This window comes from Xiphophorus couchianus, chromosome 18 (assembly GCF_001444195.1).
Source record: "Xiphophorus couchianus chromosome 18, X_couchianus-1.0, whole genome shotgun sequence".
In the NCBI taxonomy this organism is placed as follows: Eukaryota; Metazoa; Chordata; class Actinopteri; order Cyprinodontiformes; family Poeciliidae; genus Xiphophorus; species Xiphophorus couchianus.
In genome coordinates, this window is record NC_040245.1 from 27,243,631 (window position 1) to 27,262,760 (window position 19,130).

The 19,130-nt window shown below is 38.0% G+C and overlaps 1 protein-coding gene across 3 annotated transcripts in view; it reads right to left on the reverse strand.

The window, feature by feature from the left end:
* The window catches only part of pitpnm3 (PITPNM family member 3), a 144,264-nt gene that overhangs the window by 28,840 nt on the left and 96,294 nt on the right, over positions 1-19,130 (reverse strand). For all 3 annotated transcript variants that reach the window (XM_027998960.1, XM_027998959.1, XM_027998958.1), the window contains exons 6-10: positions 9,527-9,716; positions 8,101-8,223; positions 6,694-6,875; positions 3,798-3,955; positions 2,625-2,795 (exon numbers count right to left, since the gene is read on the reverse strand). In XM_027998960.1, coding sequence (XP_027854761.1) covers positions 2,625-2,795; positions 3,798-3,955; positions 6,694-6,875; positions 8,101-8,223; positions 9,527-9,716 — 824 coding nt within the window. The remainder of the gene's footprint in view (positions 1-2,624; positions 2,796-3,797; positions 3,956-6,693; positions 6,876-8,100; positions 8,224-9,526; positions 9,717-19,130) is intronic.

The following is a 19,130-nucleotide window of genomic DNA, read 5'->3' on the forward strand; positions in this document are numbered from 1 at the left end:
AGCACGTTTTGCTAACCTATTATGAATCAGTTAATCCAAAATTAATGGACAGACAATCCCTACAATTGCATTGATAGGTCAAACAAAAAGGTTGGAATTTTTCATGTTGATGTTAGAAGGATTTAAAAAAAAAAATTGCATCCTTTGCTACAAATCATCAAGTGATCACTAAAGTAATGGTATGTTGTTGCTTTTTATGCAATACATTTTTTTTTTAATTTACAAAAGGAAGTGGTTTGTTTATTTGCATCCTTTAATGTATTTCTTATATTATATTGAAAAAAGGCATTTAAGTGCTTAAATGAAAAATCTGCAGATTATGTCAAAAATAAAACATTTTTATCCGATTAATTGATTAATTGTCAGAATAATTGATTAATTGGTTACTAAAATAATCATTTGTTGCAGCCCTATTAGTATTTCATTACCAATTTGTTTTGGTGCGTTATTATTTACATATATATACATATTTTGAGCAAAACATCTAGATTTCACAGTATTATTCTTAAAACGCAGATGAAGCCACAATAGAAAAGCTGCTTGTGACAAACAAGGACCCTATAGCTGCTTCCAGGGAGTTCTGGAGCGACAGAATCAGCCAAGTGGTGCTAATCAAACCTACTGATCATCAGAACACCATCGGCGCAGCCACCTCTGTGAAAGCAGGAGTTTTCCCTGGTTGCTGGTCTGGAACATACGTGTGTTGACACGATGCCAAGGTAAAAATACATCAGCAATGACCTTAGAGAAGGAACTGATGCTTTATTTGCAGAGAAAAATTACTTACAAGTGTGAAACATTAGGACAGCTACCAATCTGTCCAGAAGAGGAAATGCAGGTAAATTCTCCCGGACATCTGGCTGTGCAACGCTCAAGAGAAATTTAAACAGAACAACAAAATAAACGCTACTCAGCCTCAACAGCTGTCACTTTTCCTGCTAACTGTTAAATGTGCATTCTTGAATAATTTGAAGAAAACTAAAGTTTTACTTGCTTAAAAGTTTTTTTTGTGGGGTGTGGGGAAGGCCTTATTTCTGGAAATAATATGGCAGCAAATAATAGGAAATACATAGAAAATACATCTGATCAATCAAGAATTCTAGAAAAAACCACAGCAGAAACGTCTGACCATGTTCCACTGCTGTTCAGCTTAAATAGCCAAACAAACAGAGAATACGGCAGGAACAAAAATTGTGCTTTCTGCCATAGAAACATTCATAGTGTCAAAGGTTTTATTTTATACCATCTCTGGAGATTTACTATATTGCAAAAATAAAATTAAATATGGGTGAAAAGAAGAGGAAATGTTTTAGATGTTGTATAGTCTAAATAATCTGCAGCGGGTCTTTATGAAAACAAATATTTCCACCACAACGTTTAAAAACATAATATCATATATTGGAGGATTGGTTTCAGAAAAGTTCCATCCACATAAACCTGCACAAATCCACCCCTGAGCGTTGTTTTGAACATGCCAAACCCATAGAGGGCAGTGTAGCGCAAAGCTAAAACCTGTCAGCTAATCACATTGCTTCAAAACAACCACAACTTCCTTTCAGGAATTAAACATGGCGACAGAAGGTCCATTTGTATGGACAGATATGAATAGCGTATCAAAATATAAACTTCTTAAGACACAAGACGATGTTGATTGGGAATCATGTCAGTGCTGGTATGTGGTTATATTAGCGCACTTTTTGTCTCATACTGCAATGGACTCTAAATATCTGTTTTACCATGTACACACTCACAAATATGGAGTTTCTTCAAATCTCCACTTTTGTAAATAATTATTTTAAGTGATATTAAACAGAGTTTTTATGTGAATGAGATGGCAAAACGCAAAAAATCTGTTTTCCCGGAGATCGCTGTGTGGACAAGGCCTAAAATGCCATCTCATATACCTGCTTCGTCAACCACCTTTATTATCACCATGCTAAGGAACAGGATTTGATTTTAAAAAATTACAAAGCTCTATCCTAATAGACAGGACTTTGTTGGCCGCAGTGTGCTAGGATGAATTGTTGGACTCTGTCCTACTTTCTTCCTCTGTAGGTGTTCACAGAGGCAGGAGAATGAGGCGATGCATCATAACTACTGTTTAAAGAGAGTCTCTGTGTCCCACAAGTGGGCTGAAACATCCTTCAAACAAATTTAGCAACTCATTAAGGACTGAGTCTGCACGGCTAAGTCTTTCAGGGAGATTACAGCAGCACTATTTCTTCTCCTATCTGGTCCTCACAGAGCAGAGCCAAGCTGAAGGTACCACACCCCGGCAAGATCAAGTATAATTACTTCAAACCTCTGGCTTTTCTGGCTCGAGGCTTGGATTTAGCTCTGCCTCTGCCGCACAAACAGACTAGAGATGGGATTAAGGCTGTGTGTGTCCTCCATCCATATTTGTGAACGTGTTTACCCGTCAAAAATTCCCATTAGGATGTCATTAAATCCCTGTGGAACTCAAATTAATTCCCCAACCAAGAGATTTCCTTAAAGTTTTCAACATCACTTTTGAAAGGTAAATAGCCAAAAAATATTTATCCCATTGTGCAATCATGCAAGAAGACAAGAATAAGAAGCAACATTTTCAAGTGACTCTTTCAGCATGAAATCCCAGGTCTTACCGATGAGCAGCGAGCGCCCATCTCCAAGAGGGTAGCGCTGGTAGCGCGGCACGGCGAACGGCGGCAGCTTGTGGAAAAGAGGCTGCAGGAGGGGCTCCAGCCTGGAGGCTGAAGGATCGGAGGGGTAAAACAGGTTGAAGATCTGGGAGCAAGCTGGGCGAAGCTGGCCCACTGGGGAAGGGAAAACAGCAGAGAGGTATGGTAACAGGTGCAGGTTATCTGCAGGATTCAGTAAGTCAAATTTAAGACTTTTTAAGACCATCGTAATGCCAGCTTGGCGAATGATTATGATTGGCGGATCTTGTTGGCTCATACGTGCTGGTAAAACAAGCGAGCCACTGGCAAACACAAACATTGTCTACCCAACTGGTGATATTTGCACCTGCGCATGTTAAACGGATAAAAAACAGCTAGCTAGCAAGGGCGTACTAGCAACTAGTTAACAAACCACTGACTAGCTGCTAGCAGCATGCTATAACATAGAACGCGCTGAAGACGAGTGCATCTCAGACGTTTGCCACATAGAAAAGACCCACAAGAAAGAAAAAAAAACTATATATGAGATTATAAAATCCAGTCATCCCAAAATGTAAGACCTGTAATTGACAAATTAAGCCCAATCTACATTTTTAGAAGAAAAAAACGAGAATTTAAGACATTTTAAGACCTGAAATTTAGATACATCAAGTTAAGGCTTTTGAGACTTTTTAAATAGGACACGCTGAGGCAGGTCATTTTAAACCTGTATCTCAAGTTTTCGACATAAACTTTACTTAAAGAGCGAGTCTGTTTCACTTCAATGAAATTAAGTTCAGTCTGTGCGGATGGATGGAAACATGTTTTACACTCAATTTTGTTTTATTCTCTATGTTTTTTAGAAGTGGAAAATATTTCAATCAAATTCTATCGCTTTCCAGATTGTAATAAACTCAGCAAACATCACACTAACAAATCAGATTTTAGTTCATTTTGAAAATCTACTTCAGCTTTTTGTGCACTAGAGTTCACTAACCGGGTTTCCAGAACATAATGGGAACAATTCTGAATAAGAAAATCCATTTTAGTCCTTCAGGTCTGCAAGAGAAAGTAGGACTCTCTTTTTTTCTACTGCAAACAGAGTTTAAATGAAAGCAGATTGTCACGTTTTATGTGGTACATGGTTGTGGTTCTTACCGTGAATAGCAGGCAGCACCGTGCGTCTCATGGCCAACACCAGTCCCAGAGGGCAGCCCAACAGGAAGCAGTCCGACACCTCAAAGTCGAACCGGCCTGGATTCAACACCAGACTGGTGCTGCTGCCACCGCGCACCTCTGCACCCTCCTTCATCAAACTGAACGAGGGAGAACAAAACAAAATAAATAAAAAATTTACAGTAACACAGGAAAATGTTTGTGTTGTTGATTTTCTATCGGACTACCAGAAATTTGTCCAGGATTAATCTGAAATGTTAAAAATCAATAAGGCCTATGCAGAATATTCAAATTCAATTTCTCTGTCTTGGCTCGGATGAGTCAACAATCCTTTTACTTTGCCGTGATTCAGATGTTGCCGTGTTAGTTTTATCGTGTGGTCGTAGCCGTCAGTGCCAAGCCTTTATGACTCAGCCTTCACAGGCCGCTCCGCGCCGACAGCTGTTTAAACAGTCCAGCCGCTCACCGCCACGTCGGCATGCCGACCGGCTCCATCCCTGGGCTTTAGCAGCCGGCCAACATTTCCCCATTAAGTCGTACATGTGGAGGCAGGATTAGCTAGCGGTCTCCAGCTATCTGCTGAAGCCAAATCAATGGCCTTTTGATTGCTTTCTGCAGCTGTTTTGGCTTCTGTGTTCTCTCATACCTTCTTCTGCACCCTTTTTACTTCTCTTTTTTTTTTTTTACTGCAGTGGAACATTGTCGCTGTTACAATCTTCTTTCAATTTTAGAGGAAGTAAATCTAATTCATTGCAGTATTTTCTTTTGGATAAACATGACATGGACTGCAGCAAAGATTATTGGTAAGGGAATCTTCTCCACTCCTGGCATTGACTAAAAGTACAAACTCATGTTTGCACTTTACAGTTTAGTTTGTATTCAGTTTACACTTTGGGTTTCAGTATTTTTGAGGGGTTCTGTATGGAAGACTACTGCTGTCAGGGAGGACAAGAAGTTTTTAACACCGTCTCATAATAACATGATGACTATAGTGAACAAACATGATAAATATATTGCATAAACGTGTAAAGATTATGTGCAATAATGTGTAACTGATAATTATATTGTATAAACTTAATTTTATTGTAAAAATGTGCTATTATATTAACATAATATATTGTATAAATGTGATAATTACATTGTCTGAACTTGATAAAATTACTGTAAAAATGTGACATTATGCAAAGATGATATACTGTCTGAATGTGATAATTACATTGTACACATTTGATCATTAAATTGCATAAACTTGATTGTAAAAATGTGATATTATACAAACATAATGACATATGCGTATATACGTGATAATTATATGACAAAATCTAAAATAATAATAATAAAAAAAGATATTTTATTGAGAGTTCCAAGTCAAAAAGTGCTGCTGAGCAAAAAACAGAAGAAGAAGAAGATTGTGGCCTATCTCGCATTTACTAAAAAGCATGATCCAACGCCTGTGGAGCATCAATGGAAATACTCCAGATTTTGATTTGTTAACTAATGCTCAAGCGAGGTCAGGTTAGACAGGAGAATGAACGTTTTGGTGCCGTCTAGTTAAAGTCTGTATTCAAATTTGATTAAGATGTTGTGGCGCACCCTCAAACAAGTCAAAGGTGCTCAAAAACCATCCACTGTGGCTGAATTTAAACAATTCTGCAGGGAAGAGGGAACTAAAACTCATCATAATCAGGACCAGAAACAAAGCAGAGTCTGATGCTCAAAGAAACAATCATGGATTGGAGAATTAATGCCAAAAGGTGATATTTAATTAGCCATCCTGGTGAAGGAGAATATCTATTGGGATCTCTGATGAAATACAGAAAAAGCAGGGTGAATTCTCCATGCAGTCTTGCTCAGGTTAACAGGGAGTTTAAAAGGTTGCAGCTCCGCCGTCATAAACCTTGTGGCATCACTGGGAATTTACGGGACTGAAGAGTACTTTATCTCAGGTGGCTGTAAGCACGGGAGGAGTGTGTAACCTGGAATTGAAACCATCTCTTTGGACAGAGTAAACATGGCAGCTGGAACTCTTCCAGGCTCATCCAAGCTTGGCCAAATGAACCAGTAGTTCACAGTTTCCCTCTGACTGCCTGAAACAGGCAGAGAAATGGAGAAACACGAGCTGCAAATACAGCAGCAGGTCTGTAACCACAACAAACGTTGCTGGATGATAACATTTTCCCAGAGATGATTGCGATAAATGATAATATTGTTGTGTTGAGGCAGTTTTCATGTAATATTTTGATAATGGCTTCACAATTCAAGTTCAGCCTCTCAAACGCTAATAAACTTTAATTTTGTAAGGAACACTCCACACTGGGACTGGAGGACATTTTAAATATCCAAACTAAAAGACAACTAAAAACAATTCAATGCAAATAAAAGCCACATACAACAGAAACCATAAATAAAACAGATTACGATGTCTCTGGAAACAAAACTGCCCACCTGGTGCAGTTCTACCAGCTGTTTGCTAATTGTTGCTGGCTAGTCTGAAGGAGTTGAGTGGTGGAGTCATGGGAGATGGCACTCGGGCCCCGCAGGAAATTAAGAGATTTCTCAAACATGCATGAAAAAAAATTAAGGCAAAACTCCAGGTATGTTTCTAACGAGGAAATAACATTATAACATAATGTAAAGCTCAAAAAAGTCAAATTTATATAATAGAGCCCCTTTAACACACCCATAGTGACTTAATAAAGGCTTAACTACTTTTTAAAAATAATTTTCAACGAGTGACCATGCTCGGAAAACAGACTTTTGTATTTACTCTGATTTTCTTGATCCGGTTACCCAAAACAGACAAATGAGGAAAAAAAGAAGAAGAAAAAGAAAAAATGATATACTGGACATATCTTAAAACATAGGTCGTGTTTTCCACCTGGAAAAAAAGTTGTGCTGGCCCGTGGAAGAGGTGTCCCCGTCGTACGAGTCGCTCTGCTTGCGGCTGAGCGCCGGGCCGCCCTGGCCTTCGTTGGGAGCAGAGATGTCGATGTTGCTCTTGCTCAGCCTCTTGCTGGAGCTCAGGCCGGGACTCGACTCCCGCAGCCGGCCCGTGTTGTCCTGAGGCGAAGGAGGAGAAAGTCAACACGAGAGCCCCCAGACGGGACTGGAGACCGGCGTGAGGTGATGGGAACTGACGCACTTTCCCAGGTGGACCGCCAACGTGTTGGATGGAGACAGCATGTCTCCATCCAACACGTCTCCATTCACGAGTGAATATTTCAGCGGTGAGCATGCAGCACATTACCGGGAGGGAAAAACACGAAGCACAAGCAGCTTTAGTGAGGCAGTTCAACACTAATGTTTAGATGAATATTTTATAGAAACACAGACTCAGGGGCAACAGACGGTGTTCAGGTAGTGGAAAAAATCCCAACAAAAACCCAGAAACAGAAAACAAATTGTGAGCAACACAATCAGATTTCATTTCATCTTTTGTTCCCCCTTTTTGTTAGGTGCTAGTATTAAAACCACTAAAGAATAGCTATGTAGCTATATAGCTAGGCCTGTCGCAATAAATTAATAAATCACGTGATAAATTTAAAAAAGCTTAACAATTTACATCTACATAATTTATCTTTTTTTTTTTTCTCTCTCTTTTTCTACCAAAAACTGGATGATAAAAGTCTTCAGTCTGGTGTTTTGGTCCCAACTTGCCCCTTTCCTGAAGGACAATTTCGTTTACAGAGATTCATAATTCACTTTATTTTTGTTGTTTGTGTTGTTTTGTTTATTTTTGGATATTTAAAATGTCTTCCAGTTCCAGTGCTAAGTATATAATTTAAAGTTTCTTAATCTTTCAGAATGTGCCCTTGCATTATTATATCATTATCGCTACTTACTTGTTTACTTACTTGAAAATGGTCTCAAAAGAATAATATCATTGTTTATCACAATAACTTCAGGAACAATACATCGTCCAGCAAAATTTGTTATTGTGAAAGACCTAGATGTAACTAAAAGAAAAAAAACTGGCAGAAGGAAGACAGAGTTGCTTTTGCTTCTCCGGGAAGCAACAAAGTTGTGCCAAGGACGTTGCCAAGGACGTTGCCAAGGACGTTGCCACGGCCGCGCATGTTCTCTATTGCTGCACTTTTAGTTGACTAATGAATGCGAGAAACAACAAAAGCGTGTAATCTTGATCATGATTCTGTAACCGTGCGATGCCAGGGAAAATGTTCTTTCATCAGCTCCTCCAGTTTCCCCCAAACACAAACGCACACACACACCCAGTCACAAAGCGATGCATCATGGGTGTGTTATCGCCGGAGCACTGAGGCCCTACCTTCAGGCTCTCTGTGCTGTTGTTCCTGCTGCTGCTGTTGGGGCTGCCGGGCCTCGGGTGGTTGCTGAAGCACAAAGCGTCAAAGCACAGCACTCCGCCCACGCAGTCGCCCATCAGGCAAACCTGCTCACAGAACACACACACACACACACGCACACACAAGTTCAAGCTCCTCTCTTCGGTCGGTGACGGTCTCAACAGGAAGACAGCTGAAGAGGAGGAGGACGAGTGCGTGGAGGGTCACAAAAACATATGGAACATGTTAGGGCTGAAACGATTAATCGTGATTAATTGATTAGTGAAATAACCATGAACTAATTTAGTAACTGACTAATCGTTAGCCGGAGCATACAAAGTGAGAAAAAAAAAGCCCATTTTGCTGAAAGACCAACACCCTCAGAGCAGTAATTAGGCTAAAACTGTTCCAAAATATATACACTTTGCATTTAAGATGAAAATCAATTAATCAACTTAGATTAATTGAAATCAATAGAATTATCTTCTTGTCAAAAGAACGTTCTCTAATTTTCTTTTAATATATTGTGCAAAAATGCCACATACTTCTCGTGAGTAAAGCTGCACTGAATTTAAGTTAATAATCTGCAGTGAACAAAACTTTGACGATGTTAATGCTCCCGTCCATATTTCCTCTTTTCTTCTCGTTCTTTGAACGCAGCACTAATGCGTTAGCATAACATCTCCTTTTTTCAACCCGTGTTTGCTTTGTTGATTAAGTGCACAAATAAACAGAGCGGGAAACGTCATCGCCACGGGAGAGATAATTACTGCTCAACTACACGGCAGAAATTACAAAAATTAACAACAGGAGGAAAGGACAAGATATGGAATTTATTCATTTTAGACTCAGACAAAAAGAAAATCAGAGGAAGTCAAAATTGATTAATCTAGCAAAGTCTTAGAGCTACAAAAAAATTAAATAAATATCAGCGCAATTATCTTCATTAAAAGAGACTTGTTGGGGCATTTTATGATTCATCTAGAAGGATTTCTGCTCTTAATTCATGTGCAAACAAGTTATGAGTATTATATCATTTTAAATAAAACCAAAAGCCGTGGATAAACAGTAGTGAAACGCTGGAGAGTCGGAGGAGAAACCCTCCCACATTCAACACTACTTTTCATTTCTAAGCTAGCTTACTTAACAAAATGACTCTGCTTTTCATGATTTATGGTGGACAAAAATGATTCGCTTCTCCCAGCTCAAACCTCAGAAATCATTGCCTCACTTGACAATTAAATTGGTTATGACGGGGCCCTGTGCAGGTGGTAAAAAGTGATGCCTCTGAACAAGCCGTAGACCACGCAGTCCTCTAACAAATAACTTTTACTTCTCTACTTCATTATTCACCAGTGTGACATCATGACGCTCCCTTTTCCTTTAAAAACAGAAGAGGAAACAACAGACCTGGCCGGTAAATCCCTGGCCGTCCTCAGACTGCAGGAAGCTGCGGTAGACCTGGTTGGCTCGGTCGATGACGGTCGCCACGGCGTCCTGGTAGCGCGGGGACACGATGGCGAGGAGCGGGAGCGCCGCCAGAGGCAGGTGGTCCACGCTGCTCGACACGCAGCTCTCGTCGTAGCTGTACGGGTTCAGGCTGGGAAAGGAAAGGGTGGACGCGAGTTAACATGGAATCAGGAAGTTTCAGAGAAACGGAGTTCCAGCTTAGCAGAGGGCTAGTTTTTAATTAGGCTGGGAATCATTTGAGACACAGTAAAGTTAGTGTCATCTTTAAAACAATGTCTTTTATTGAAGATGTTCTCCATCAACAGGAAGCTAAAGGTACATGTTTATATTCATGTACAAGATTGATATAATATATCAGGGACTAATGGATTCAAGCTAGCCCATTTCGTCCGGCTCATTTGGGGAGGTGTGAACTCTGGTCTCCCTAAAAACCCTTCAAAAGCAGGAAGTGGATTTTAGCGCAGGGCATTCTGGGTAAAAACAACCAAAACAAACATGAACCTAGTGCTAGATGGAAAAATGCCCACTGGTCTTTTACCAAAGACAAAGGAGAAATCCTACAACCATTTGATGTCCCACCGTTATTGTTTACATTTTGTAAAGAAGGAAGTTGCGCTCATGTCTTCTTCAGAGGATTCCATGTCATTTTCTTCAGTGGTTCTTGGTGCAGCGCCAACACAGGTGAGGCAAGGCATAGGTTTTTCAAAGGATTTGTTTCAGTTGACAGTTCAGTGTGACAGCGAACTGCACCAGTTGAAAAACGTAACCAATGCCTTGGTTAGGCCTGTCACAATAAGCAATAAACCGATTATTTGCATGCTAAATTAAAATGGCTTGATAATTTGCAGTAAACAGTCGTTAAAAAAATGCTCCTCTTTATTGTTGAGAAGCTGCCATTTTTAAATATACTGTAAACATCTGACACCCAATATTTATTTAGGGTTTTTTTTTGTTTATGCTTTTTTTAGATAGCAGTCCTACCTGCCACTTTTGCCTCTTTTCCTGGTCTAATCTAAACGTTCAACATTTATCAAAATGCAATTTTAGTTAGAGAACTCATAATCCATCTTCATTATTGTTGCTTCAGTTGCTTTGTTTTTTTATTATTATTATTTTGGATATTTAAAATGTTTTACCGGTTGCAGCGTTAAAATATTCTCTAAAAATTAAAGTTCCTTTGACCTTTGAGAGTATTATTTTATTAGTTTTAAATAACAATATTACTATTTGTCGTATTAATTCCTGGAACAACTTATCTTCCAACAAAATGTGTTATCATGACAGGCCTAGTTTTGGTCCCCAGTCAAACCCAGTCTACCGGACTCACCATAAAACATAAACAAGCTCAGATTTTGTCTTCACTAACATGTCAAAGTACACGCACACACCAACAAAAACACACATTGTGAGAATAAAGGTAAAGAGATGACTTTGCCCAGAGTTTCTTTGTGCAGCCATCTTGTCACCATCACTCTATTGTATTAACAAAAAGGCAGCATTTGGAGCTAAAAGAAGTTGGTATGGAAAACTTGTTGACTAAAAATATGTAAAAAGCCTCAACATAAATTCAGCCTTTACTTTCAAAAAAAACAATCTTTAGTTTAAGTAAAGTAAACCTACAAATAAAAGAAAGTGCAGCCAACACTGCGTATGCAGATTTTAAGGAGTTTATCTCTTTCATTAAGGAGTAAAAAAGGGAAGGTTACTTTTCAAAGTTTGGTCATTCTCTCCGTCCTTGGATTGTCTTGAATTGTTCAGCGTTAGATCAACGCGAAAAGGACTCCCTATGTATTCAGTTGCTATCCATCAATCAGAAGGTCGGCCCTTTCGATTTCTGGCCTCTTCAGCATCCAAGTCTCCTTGGGCCAGATACTCAGCTTCACAGTGGCCCTGGCGTGCTCAGCAGCGGGAATAAATAAACTGTATGAGAAGGACAAAAAAATCTACCTGCAACAGAAAACTATATATAAAATGTTGTCTGAGGAGAACCGTAAAGGTGTCATAAGAACCAAGCCAAGGTTACCGAGACGAGCTGAAAGTCAAAACATTTACTCCCTGTGGACTGCTGCTTTTCAGCTGAGAGGTCAGTTTGCGCTAAAGAGTCAAATAAAGTAAAGAGTTGTGACACTTTTTCAATTAACATTTATAAGAGATGAGAACATTTTTTTATCACCAGTATGATTATATGCTGCGAAAGAAAACCAAAGGCAGCGTTGGGTCTGTGAGCTTTTGGAGATTTTTATTAGCGAAGTGAATGTTAAAAGGAGTTACTCTATGTCTTTGTCAATCTAGAAAATGCTTTAGACACAATATTAGAGTTGAAAATTAAGGGAAAATTAGGAGTTGGTAAAAAACAAACATAAAAAACATAAAAATAAAAATGCAATATGGCTATATTAATCTTTTGATTCAGTGAGAGTTATGAGCAGGTGAGTCAAAGGTGTGGCAAGGTTTTAAAAAGTAAATTTTTTTCCAAAATTGCTTATGTTTTCCATCATTTTGTTCTTACGATTTAAAATCCTGGAAATACAACGCCAGAGAAATCAGCTGCGTTTCCATTGACCATAAAATTGCGCTATTTGACATTTCAAAAATAAGTTAGCTTTTTATTTTGGAAAAAAAAAACCAAACTCATTTTATGATCGGTTTTGGCTCCAGGATGTGGCAGTTTTTTTGGTCGTATCAAAATTAGCTTTATTTCACAAAACTGCAATGGAAACAGTTTTTTCGCATCACACCAGTCACATGATCCACAACAGGATGTGGCCGCTGGCGCAACTCACGAAGAAGATGACAGGAAGTGATTGGAGGATGACGTTTCTATTGTGTGAACAAACTTATTCATATGTGATCTTAGCGGCTTCTCTTATTTAATGGAAACACAGCATTTGTGGGGTTTTTTGTTTTTTTTACATTGGCCAAATATTCACAAAGCTTTTTGCACATTTGTAATGGAAACACAGATAGTGACAATGAGCATAATTTTCTCTAGTTGTTTGAGGAACTGGTGTGCTACCTAAAGGTGAGCGGATCAATATAAAATATTGATAATAGTATCAGTATCGATATAGCACGGTAAAAACGATGGAGTTTCAGATTCCCTCTTGAAATTGTATTTTTGTACTGTAGCTTCTCAACTGTACTGTAAAAAACAGATTTTACTTTGATAATATTCATTTTGCACTTCATTTAGAAGTCAATGCACACACATTTTTGATTTTCTATCATTTTTGTTTATCAATAAATATGATACACAGACAAAAAATGACTTTCTTTCTCTTTTTAGCATTTAATCAACTTCCCTCACAAAACTCAATCAGTGCAAAAACAAGATGGCTTTATACAAGTCAAACTAACAAAAACCGTGGAGCATTTACACAAATCCTCTGATACAACTTAACTAAGTCAGCAGATGTGTTTATTTCCCCAAAACAAGCAAAATGTTGTTCTGCTAATTAGACTGTATTTATTTGTAGGTCCAGTGGCATGACACAGCTAATAATGTTTGGCTCTAATTAAACAAGCTTGATAAACTCCAAGGGACTTACAAGCTTCATGTTTGTCACTGGGAAAATGTCACTGAATTGCTCTAGAGACAACGGGCCACAAAATGAAAAAAGAATGAAGAACATAATATTTATTCTTCAGCTTTCTTACAGTCATTTAACTTTCTTTCACCATTAATAAACTAGCTGCACAGCTCTGGAACACTTTTCATTTTCAGATCTTAGCATTAGTTTTAAATGCCATTAAAAGGAGCCATTACTGGTGAAAAAGAAACAAAACGTACCTCCATTATCATCTGTTACAACCTCTACATATCAAAGCCAACTGTGCAGAAATGACAAAATCTACTTCTGCAGGATTTTAAGAAATCTTTCGGGTTGAACCGAGTCATGTGTGACTGTTGTACTTCCAGTTTCATGACATTAAGCAGGAACAGGTCCGCCTCCACACCCGACGCCACGTCACCCTGACGGATCTGCGTTGGGGGGCAGCTCTTTGCCTCAGACGCTTACGCAGATGAAGTAAAACTTGTTCAGTCAACTTATCCCGCTCGGCATACTCGTGCTCTCACATTTACATGCGGAAACGTCTCCGTTTGCTTGTAAAGGCAAATAAAAATGCACAAAGCGTGGCTGTGCTGAGAGCAGAGGCTCGAAGAGTCAAAGGGAGTGTAGAAACATCTCTGAGAGAGATGGCTGGGAATAATAATTAGGACGGCGAGCACACATTCCCCGCTGTATCCGAAACGATCAATAAAAATACACCTAACTTAGCTTAAACCCCGAATCTCCGCTTGATTTTGTGCACCACCCATATCTAACTGCACACAGTTGAAGTGAAACACTAACTGTGTTTCCATCAATCACATAATTGCTCTAACTGAAGTTATGCTAAACAGAAACAAGCTAATTTTAAAACAACTCATGTTTTTTGATAGAACGTTTTTATGCGGGTGTTTTTTTTATTTTTTTTATTGAAATAGATGTATTTTGCATCACAAGTCACGTATTCAACAGCCAGATATTATTACTGGGGAAAACGCCAAAGACAATGACAGGACGTGGAAGGAGGATGAAGTTTTGTTTTGGTTTTTTTTTCTAAAAACATGCAGCTGACTCCACCAGAGCTTTTACAACATCACAGTTCATAAAAAGTTGCGTGTCATTCGAATGTGTTCAAACCATAGCTCTTCTGTAAAATGGCCGACTACAATTTACCCAAAACGGGGCATACGTAGCAGCACACAAGTATTTATGTCTTGTTGCTTCATTGTCTGAATGAGACGCCGACGTTTCCTCTGATAGATAATGAGCACCATGGCTGAATTATGAATATATCTCATTTAGCTGTTTACATCTGTCACTGCCATGATTTTTAATGACTTATTGCGTGAACCGCTTGTTCATGTGTGATTTCGATTAATTTTTTTATTTAATGGAAACAATGCCATTGCAAAATTATGTTGTTTTTTCCCCCAACATTAGCTCAATATTGACAAATACTTGCATTCATTTGAAATGGAAATGCAGTTAGTTTCACATATAAAGCAAATTCCCACACAAGTATACGGAGGGCTGATCCTACCAAAACTGACGACAAATAAACAAAACATATTTATTTATTTTCAGACATATTTAGTTTTTATATTTATTTTACCATATTGGTGATTTGACTAAACCAAAACACAGACAGGGATCCGGGTGAAAAGATATCTAATGATGAAAACAAAGAAACAACTCCCATAATTAGCTAGCTAAGGCAGGAGCAACAGAGGAGGGAACAGGCAAAATCAAATGAAACAGACAAAAGCATACTGTTGGTAATGGAGTGATCCAGCAGTGAGTGAAAGACTAAAAGGAGTTTAAATACTGAGGAAAAGGTAGAAGTGACCAGAAGAGCTGATGACAGGTGATGGGACGCAGCTGGTGAAGGAAGCAGGAGGGGGACAATGGGGAAAATGTCAGCAAATGGGATCAGGGAGCAGAATGGTAGAGAGTGAGGAAGAAAACAAAATAAACAAGACCAAGAGAAATGAGGAGAGGGGAAAGAAACCTAAATCTAATAAATCAGTAAACGGAAAGAAACATTTAGCTGAATAAACAAATCCAAAACGCAGCAAGACTAACTGAACCGACAAGCGATACGCTGAGATCGCAGAAAATGAAAAAAGGAAGAGTAAAGAAGCAAACAGAAATTAAACTAAAAGTTCAAACATCTACGGATGGTAACACACACACACACGCGCGCCGCCACGCACACATATTTTTATAGGAGATGTTTCATTACAAAAAATAGGTATAAATAATCGAAGCACCAAATACTGTAGGGCTACTTCTTTTACATATTCATAATTATTGCTGGTTTATAGTGAGTGTTGTACATTTTTAGTCTGTAGCCTCCAGCAATATATATCTATTTATAAACATCTTGTATATCATATATAGTTTATACTGCTGAAGTCTTTACAGTAATAAATACTTAATATGTAGCCATTTTTGCTGGAACATGTGACACAATAACAACAAATTGAATCTGAAAAATAACCTGCAATTCCTTGCATAATGGATTTATTTCATTATATTTAAAGATCGTAGATAGCACCTGGGATGGGAGAGTCAGAACGTTCTCAGATGGGAAGAAGAAAAGAAAAAGATGTACTAAGCCTGTCCTCAGTGTTGCATGGCCTATAATAGTGCTGTGATTGTGTCATGGTCTGGAAGTTTCCTGCTGTTGACTTGTTTGTCTTGGGCAGAAAACAATAGTTTGTGCCCCCCGGCGTTTCTGAACAGCCTTTTCCTCTCCAAAACAGGGTTATCTGGGTTTTTTTTGTTTTTTTTAAGAAAGCTACTACATTGTTTGTACACTTCACCAAAAACACACAATACCTGATTATTTAATCCTGAAGCATAATCTGAGGTAAGAGTATTGTTCTCTCTGTTTTAATGTGATTTATTCACCATTTGGCTCAACACACTTTCTCCATGGGGTTCCATTTAATCATGTGTAGAAAAAGCTTAGAGAATTTGTTCCCCCGTTTCATGAATTAATAGCCTTGACTGTGACTTAAAAATAATGTGGGAAGGACTTCCCATTGAGCAAAGAGCAAGATTCAGCACTGGACTTTTGACAATTGCTAATGTAGATGTGTCTGTATTCACATGAATTGTACCAATCTAAATGTCATATATTAAACATCAGAAAGTTTGCCAAAGACAGTTCTGAGTACAAATAAAAGTAAGAAGAATCAGTAGACTTGTCGAAACTCTTGGTGGAAAAAACAAACAAAAAACTACACGTCAAAACTTACCAGAAACTTTAAAGTTCTACTGGGGATTTTCAGGATCACAAAGCTGATTCCCTTTTTACCTGAGTCTGTTGCTATGGTAACACAGGTTGAAAACGAGCCTGTTCCAGAGCAGGCTATGTTTTCCCAAATTAGTGACTAATACACCCGAAAGCACTAAGTGGGTCATATACTGAGAAACATCTATGTGAGAGAAATTCCAGCAGAAGTAATTTACTTACACTAAAACAGATATATTAACATTAAAATGTTACCATACAACTGTTTTAATTAATTAAGTTTCTTAAATGGGCGGTATTATGTATTTTCCAGACACATTGTGATATTTTACAGCACAAGCAAGTACCTGTACCTATGATACTATCAGTTTTTATTAAAATGGTATTTATATCAGCATAACTTAAAACCTAAAAGAAATTTGACTTTGCAATTTAACGCCTTGACATTGGGGCTCTGTCGCTTTAAAAAGCTCCTACTCTTTCCAAAACTCTGTAAATAGTATGGGAAAAACAAAAGATGGCACTTTTGATCAGAAAATTACATTATAACATGATATGAAGCTCAAAGTCGATTTTACATAATAACCCCCTTTAATGATACACATCTTAACTTTAAAACATTTTCTTTAATAGCAAATTTTTCTGTATAAAAATGTCATAGATTGACCTTACAACATTTTTAAGAGTAGTTAAAATTATGGAGTCCAACTATAACACATTTAATGCAACATGATTAATTTTTGAAATGGCTCTGCCAGCAGCACTGGATTATTTTCAGCTTATTTAGTGCAAAGAGCGTTAAAGGGGTTGAGATTGTATCTCTGGAATTAAGACTCAACCTTTCCCTCGGGTCTTAACAACAAGTGGCCTGTGCTGTACATTAATTTAATTAAATGCACAATCAGAAGTGTCAGAGCCATTCATGGTCTAATGCTCTTCACTGATGTGGCTGTAATATTCATTAGATAATTAATTTTGGATTTTTGCAAGCTACCTTTCCGTTTCTTTATTGTGGTTGATCCTTTCATTAAAACTTCTACTGTGACACTTTTCCTTCGTCTAGAAAGTCAACTTGGTTACTAGTAAATGTTTCCGGTACCAAAAGGTATGAACAATCATGATGTGGAAACTGAAAAAAAATGACGACGTTTTAAAACTCGTCATTTTTACCAAGCTCATTGTCATTATCATCATCAAAAACTTTATTTATAAAGCGCTTTAACACCAGTCACAGCTGAGACAAAGTGCTCAACATCAGTAATAAATAAATATGAAAACTTTAAAAAAAAAAAAAAAAAAAAAAGCTAAAAGGCTACAAAATATAATTAGAAAAAATTTTTAAAATGAAAAGATTTCTAACTTTAATCTCAGAATTCTGTCTTCACGTTTTTTGAGATTAAAGTCAGAATTCTGAGAATGAAGTTGTTGTTTTTTTCCCAGTGGCGTGTCAACCAGGAGATAACTAATAATTGATTAAGTTATCAGATTGTTAAATTTGTGTTACTCTTAATTAGTTGGACATCAAAAAGCTATGCTAACGTCACTTTGTACGATGTGAAGTAAAATGTCTAAAGGTTCATTGCATTAATGCGTATCAACTTTTTTTGCAATTATGCGTCAGGGTAGAAACATTTCTTTGTGAAAATGGAAGACATCTTTTAAATTTTCTTTTTTCAGGCTTCAAAGTGGCCCCTAAAAATAAAGGAAAAAAAAGAGTCAACATATTAGAGAGTAACTCTCACAGCCTGCTGCCTCCTCTTTCTTTTCTTTCTGAATGCTAACGTTCAGGAGACTGGAGGACTGAAGACCCACAGCTTTACCAACTTCCATAATCAAGAGCTTTACAAGCACTCAGCGCTGATATTTCCGTTCAGCTGGATCTCCTGCCGGGAGCAGACCTGAAACATTTCAGAAAAATGGTTGGAGCTTTGGAGGGTTTGAAATTACTGACTTTTTGTGTGTGTGTGTGTGTGTGTGTTGTATCAGGAGGTTGGCGCTTTCAGCTGGACAAAGTGAGCATTTCGAAGGTGTTGCTATGATTCAGTGACTCTTTTCAGTGTTGTTACAGCTCACGTTTCTTTTAGGCAGACCCGAACACGTACAGAAACTACCCCTGTGTCGAGTCAAGGACGGAAAAATACTAATTTAGAGGCTTTTGAAGCTACAACATAAAACCGTCACCGACTGACGTGTCACATATCATATAATAACCCAACCTAACGCACAAACCTTTGTGCCTTGTAAATGTATCCATACCCCTTTCTCACCATTTGTCACATTACAGCTGCAATCTGCAGTGAATTTAATCAGGATTTTCTGTCACAGACCAACACAAAGTGGTCAATAATGGGGAAATAAAAAGTAAAAAAAGACTTGTATGGCTCACTGCCTGGGGCGGCATAGCCTAAAGGGGCGTAAAGGTGCTGTAAAATAGGAACTTATTAGTTGCAATCAAGGAATTTCCAATTGGTTAATTGTTTGTCCGCAACTAAACAGTTAATCAAATAATCGCTTGGTAAATTAAAATTAGCTCGATAACTTCCATTCTGATGATTAATATTTTCTGAAGGGGAATTTTGTTTAGAGAGTCATCATAATGTGTTTTATTTATGGTATCGTTATCAATGCATTATATGAAAACGGTCTCAAAACAATATTACTGTTTACCTCAATAATTTCTGGAACATTTTGTCGTCCAGCAAAATCTGTTATCATGACAGGCCTAGTCAGATTA